Source organism: Gopherus flavomarginatus, chromosome 16 (genome assembly GCF_025201925.1).
Source record: "Gopherus flavomarginatus isolate rGopFla2 chromosome 16, rGopFla2.mat.asm, whole genome shotgun sequence".
NCBI lineage: Eukaryota > Metazoa > Chordata > Testudines > Testudinidae > Gopherus > Gopherus flavomarginatus.
This window is the reverse complement of record NC_066632.1, coordinates 23,448,391-23,454,537: the sequence shown is the minus strand read 5'-3', so window position 1 is coordinate 23,454,537 and position 6,147 is coordinate 23,448,391. Positions and strand designations below refer to the sequence as shown.

At 52.4% G+C, this 6,147-nt stretch overlaps 1 protein-coding gene across 2 annotated transcripts; it reads right to left on the bottom strand.

Annotated features, from left to right (window-relative positions):
- Window positions 1-489: 489 nt before the first annotated feature.
- LOC127035456 (aquaporin-5-like) lies at window positions 490-5,672 on the bottom strand. Of its 2 annotated transcripts, XM_050925352.1 has the most exons (5): window positions 5,238-5,672; window positions 3,689-3,853; window positions 3,326-3,409; window positions 2,593-2,774; window positions 490-1,304 (listed from the first exon to the last, which is right to left on the bottom strand). In XM_050925352.1, the coding sequence occupies exons 1-5, from the start codon at window positions 5,598-5,600 to the stop codon at window positions 1,193-1,195; spliced, it is 906 nt and encodes a 301-aa protein (XP_050781309.1). In that variant the 5' UTR covers window positions 5,601-5,672; the 3' UTR covers window positions 490-1,192. The 2 variants fall into 2 exon arrangements, with proteins under 2 accessions (XP_050781309.1, XP_050781308.1); XM_050925351.1 differs by having other exon boundaries at window positions 490-2,774.
- Window positions 5,673-6,147: the final 475 nt, after the last annotated feature.

Genomic DNA, 6,147 nt, shown 5'->3' with positions numbered 1-6,147 from the left:
CAGTTTTGGTTGGACGTCTTCCTGGAGGTTTCATCACATGACCTCTTCTTTAATTAAAGATTCCTCTTTAATTCTCTGGCAACTCCTGGACAATCCTGGAGCATTGGCAACTGTACTTGTGCTCTTCCTCTTAGCTCCCTTAATAAATGCCCCACAAAACATGCATATAAATAATCCCCTGGCATCAAAGCCAGCACCCTCAAAGCCAGCTCTGAAATCTCGTCATGGAGCGAGCAGGCCTAGCACAACATCAGATTCCTTTTAGCACATTTAGAATTCCAGTCCCAGTTTCTTTTTTTTTAGTTACCCCCAAGACACACCTTGGACCTAATTTGCAGAGGGGCTGAGTGCCCACAATTCCCCTGGAAGTTAACCCACGGCTGTACCTCAATTTCCCCATCTGCAAAATGGGCTTAATAGAGCCTAGTAGGGGTGCTGCCTGGGGTTAGTGCAACACATCATGGAACAAAAATGATCAGCCACTGGGGCAACTGTGCTTTCAGGATTAACCCGTAGTGTCTTTTATTGACAATAAATAATACAATAATACAAGTACAAAGTCCAAAATCATATCCTTCATGCACCAAATAAACAGGACTCACCGACACCAGCCAATGCAAGAAAGAGCAGCTTCCCCCAGGGGATAAAGGTTTGGGATGTAGGATGTGCCATGGGAAAAATATATTTGCCGCAACTGTCTGTCGAAACCAGCCATGCTGGCCCTTTATACCGCGTCCCATCCCTGTCTCCTCCCCCACCCCCCAGGTGCCCAATGCTTCCATGGGGTTTAATGGGAGCCCTGGGCACACGAGGAATGAGGTCTCTGGCTTGTATCGTGGCCTTTTGCGAAAGGCCTGGGATACGGCTGTACGGAGGTAAAGACACAGCAGACTAGCGAGGAGATTAGCGCATCTGAAGCAGCAGCAGCATCCTCTACAACAAGCCACCTAGCCTCACTCCTTTTCACTTGCTGTCTTGCCCTTTCCAAGGGCCTCAGCAGAGGCTGGAGAGGATTCAGAGAAAGGCTCTTGTCCCGGGTTAATTCCTTAGAGCGTAGTCAGTATTATGTCATTCGCAGGAGAAGCTTGGGAAGGGAACGGAAAGAAAACAAGCAGAAGCTGGGGGTGCGGTTGGGGCTTACGGGATATGGTGTCAGGACTATGGAGCAAACCAGGGGCCTGGACTGTGGAGGTTACAGGCCTTTCCTGGCTCCTTGGGCTACCTCCCAGTTGGGCAGTTGTGACCTTGTGCTTCGTGGCTGGGGAACAATCGAATTTCCAGCCCCGCCAAGAAGACGCTGGGCCCTAGGGATGACAGAAAGACTTGGGCCTGTTAATCTCACCCATCCACCCGGCCTTTCCCCACCTTTGCTGTATGTCCTTCCATTTGTTCCCTGCTCCCCTTTCTCTGTCCCTCCCCTACTTCCCATCTCTGCTGCACCATGGGGTATAGCCCCACACAAATGTCAGCTGAGGGGGGAAGCCCAGAGACCTTCAGCTGCTGGGGCGGGGCAGGGCGCGGGAAGGGAACATCATCAAGATATCTCCCCGCCCCCCATCCCAATTACAAATGCACGGGTGTGAGGCCTAGTCACATTCTTCTAAAGCAGCAGCTGAATAATCCAAAAGGCCTTGTGCTTGTTTCTCATGGGCTTTTTAATTGCCCCCCTGGCACCCCCCAAAGCCAATTATGGGGCCACAGAAATGGGAGATTCAGTCCCTTCAGGTCAGGCTCTCTTTAAGAGATACCCACCCTTGTTAAACTCCCACCTCACCCCACAAAGAGCTACTGAATGGCTCCTTGACCCTACAGAGGACGGTCCATGTTCCCATCATCCAGGATCACATGGGGACCCAGTTATGTTGACTCTGTAAGTGAAAGACAAGGTGGGAAAGGTAACAGCTGAGAGAGACAAGCTTTTGAGGTGCACGGAATGTTTTTCACATCTGAGTTTCTTCAGGAAGAGCTCCGTGTAGCTCAGAAGCTGGTCTCTGTCACCCACAGACGTTGGTCCAATAAAAGAGATTACCTCACCCACCTTGTCTCTGTAATATCATGGGACCAATACAGCTACAACAATGCTGCCTGCCACCCCGTTGGGGTACCCATGAAGCATTAAAAGAAAAATCAGTGGAAATCACCCACACCCATTTGAGGTGGGCTGTGAAATTCCGACCAGGTTATCACCTCCACCGATGCCCCCCCCCCCCAAAAAAAAAGAGTCTGGGGCTGTTTGGATGGGGGAAATGTTCGGATCTGGGGCTCGTTCCAAAGACAAAGACAAAGGCACAGTTGCATAACGCTAAAAATCCTGGCACACCCCAGCCATTGACAAGACCTTCTGAGGCACACTGGGTCAGGACCAGTCTGGCCTAGGGCCGATGTTGGTGGAACCCATTCTGCTGGGTGTGGATCTCTATTCTTTGGCCAGGAATATTTGTATCAGTCACCCTCACAGTCGCAGGGTATATACACAGATATCACATGCACCCTTCTCTTGCATATAGAGACTATTGGTCTTTGGGTTGTGAGGCTACAGATTGAGAGTCTTGGCTTATTCTTTGGTTTTTCCCTTCCAGCCATCACTCTTACGGGGAGGTCAGCTCCATGGACTTTGTCCTTTGCTCCTTCTGCTCTTCCCACTCTTCTTCTGGCTCGTAGGTGCCTTTCACGATGGCTACCCTCTCGGAGACGTTCAGTGAATAGGGGAACAGGAAGTAGTTGTAAAGCAGGGAGGCCAGGATTGCACCGATGATGGGTCCGAACCAGAAGACCTGGGAAGCCAAGGGTAGAATGATCATCTCTAATCCTGCCATAGCGCTTTTCAACTGTAGATCTCAAAGCGTTTTATGAAGAGCGGTATCATTATCCCCAGTTTACAGATGGGGAAGTTGAGGCACAGGGATGTGACTTGCCCCAAATCACACAGAAGGCCAGTGTTAGAGCCCAGAATAGAATCCCCATGTACCGAGTCCCAGTCCGCTTTCCTATCTGCTACACCACACTGCTGCCCCACAGCAAGCCGTGAGAAAGCCCAGGGGATTTTTCCTTCCATGTTCATACAGCGCCTGGTGCAGTGAAGCCATTGGCCTCTAAGTGCTTCCTTAATGGCCCCCTTCAGTTGTCATCTCCCAGCAGATTCCCCTCCACCCCAATTTCCTTATACTCAAACACACCCCCTCACTTCCTCAACCCTGACCTCCCTCGCTCTTGAGCTGCCAACGACAAGTGGCCCAGCCCCTGCCAACCAACAACCAGTGTGCTGCAGACCCCTAGCTCTTCTCCACCATGCGACGAGCTACTGTTACTGGTGGGAGATTCTTACCCAATGAGCAGTGCTGAATCTTTTCATTACGACAGCAGGTGCAAAAGATCGGGCTGGGTTCATGGAGCAGCCTGTGAAGTAGATCTGTAAAGGGACATGGGAATTAAGACAGATCACATTTCCCTTCGCTCTAGTCCTTCTGCGACCAGGGCATTGCTCCAGGTGTGACTGGAGTAACTGGAGGCCTCCCGCCGCAGTCAGTGCTCCTGCCCTGCTCCCTACAGCACCCCGTGCATCCCCTGCACCCATAGCCTGCCCTTCAGCCTGCTACTTACAGTGCCCCCTACTGGAAGAGGTTGCGATGAGAGTAGCTGGGAGCTTCTCCCATGGCCAGCTCTCCTGCCCGATGACCCAGTCACTCACCCCAACCAGGTGACCCAGGGTGACCGACAGGCCGATGGACAATGCTGGGGAGCCTATGGCATCGGTCCGGCGTTTATCCGTGGAGGCAAAGATGCACATCGCCAGCTGGAAGGTGAGGATGATCTCGACCACCAGCGCCTGGCCTGGGGATGTATTGTTGTTGAGCTGCACATGAACAAGAAGGATCGTGAATGGCTGCTGAGCTGAGCCGAGCTGAGGGGTTTTACTACCCCCTAAAAAACCACAGAGCTGTTTAGAGTGAGACTGGAATCCCCTCCCCCCCCGCCCAAATTCCTAGCGAGGAGATGCTACTGTGTCTATCTTATCAATCTATCCATCTATCTATCCTCCATATACCCCCCTCTATCTTTCTGGAAGTCCCTTTCTCTCTGCATTTCTCCCTCTAGGCATTTACAGATCACTTATCACCTTAAGATTTCTCCCTTTGCTAAGACCCAGATTGCCCCAGAGCAGCCAGAGACTATCTGCTCTTCAGTGAGTGAGGGTGTGAGCAATACATGGAGAGGGAGGTGAGGACTGGGACTGGGGTAAGATCCCCCTGTATGGGGACTCGAGGGCGGGAACAGTGGGGATCTAGAGGGGATGCCATTGGGGTGGGATGAGCCATCACCACCTGGGGTCGGTCGGTGCACCTGTTTTCGTCTCTTGCCAGCTGCGTGGAAAAAGAATCCAGCCCCATTGGGCTGGGTTGAGGGCCGCTCAGGCCCGGTTAGGGGGAAGTGGCGAGGAAGTGCTGTGAAATGAAGGGACACAAGGCACAGTTTGGCTCATGATGACCAAAGTTATTTGGGGGGTCGAGGGGGGGCATTTAGGGGCTTGGAGGGGCACAGAACAACCAGTGAGGAAAACACAGCCCCTGAAAACTCTCCTGCGACGCTGAAGGCTCCAAGAATCAACACCTGCACAGCAACTGGTCCACCTCAGAGTGGTCTGAAAGGGGGCCGGAATCTGCCTCTAACTGGTCACACTGCCTACTGTTGATCTAAGAGATCTCCCAGGGCCCCCAGATGGGCTCCCAAAACTGCCCTCATGCTGGTCCAAGTGGGGTGCCTATCCTCCCCTCTACACTGGTTTAAGGGGTCTTCCAATCTCCTTCCTCTGACTGGGCATACTAGTCTAAAGGGCTCCTAATTTCCTCCCCTGCACTGGTTTAAGTGGATTTCCCTCCAGTCCTGGCTTAAGTCCTTTCCCTGCTCTGTTCTCCCTGGCTCCAGGAAGAGAGGCTGGAGTCAAGCTCATCTGAAAGCCCTCAGGATAAGAGAAGCACTAGGTAAAAAAAACCCCGCCTCGTTAATTGCACAGCACAATAAATCTGTGTTGTCAGTGCAGTGCCAGTTATGCTAAGGCTGCCGGCACGGTGCTCCCATCTCTCTCTATATACATGGACATAGATACCTCCAGTGCCGGAGTGAACCGGCCTTCGTCACCTCATGGTGGGTCCGATTCCTCCCGTGAGGCCGGGAACCCGTGTGTAGGGTTGCTGAGGCTGTGGGCATAATTAATTATCCGTGGGCAGGAAGAGACTTACCGCATTGACGGCCAGGTTTCCACGGGTGTTGATCGGGGTCACCAGGTAAAGGATGCCTGCCCCAGTGATGGCCCCCACCAGCTGGGCCACCACGTAGAACACAGACCGAAGGAAGGAGATGTGGTTCCCCACCAAGAAAGCGATGGTCACCGCTGGGTTGATGTGCGCACCGCTGACGTGACCGAACATCTGGACCAAGGTGCCGATGGCCAGGCCGAAAGCCAGGGAGATCTGCACGATGCTCGGCAGGGCCGAGGGCCACTTCAGGGCTGAGCTGAGGCCGAAGAAGACGAAGATCATGGTGGCTAGGAACTCGGCCATGATGGCCCGCAGAAAAGCCATGGTACAAATTTCCCTACACATGGTGGGATCGGGACGGGGCAATTAGAGATAAAAGAGCGGCAGGCTTCTTCTGTCTTTGTTCTGCGGACAACAGCAAAGCGCAGGGCGATATATATATACAGGAGCAGCAGGTAGCTGCATTACCAAGGTGGTGGGTGGAGTCAAGGAACTGGCCAGCCCTCCTGGGCAGCAGGAAAAGTTTAGAGCTGAAAATAACTTCAGCACCTCTCAGGGAGTGAAAGACTCAGATGATTGGCAGTGTTTCTTTCTCCTTTTTTTCTCTCCAGACAATAGCTCCCTATCTGATGTCTTTGTGGTCGTTAGATAACACCTTGCGTAACTGGCAGTCTGCCTCTTTCGATCTTGCTTTTATTTTGAAAGCGGAGCACCTTAGATTTAAGGTGGCAAAATCCTTATTTCTGGCCAGTTTCACTGCCTGGCTGGGGGAAGCTCTCCTGGTCATTTTCTCCTCTCAGTGTCAGTCCAGATTGATTCTCATTGCTGATTTACACCAGCATGTCTGAGATTAGAAGCTGGGCCCTGGTGCTTAGTTGATGCAGGATGTTTG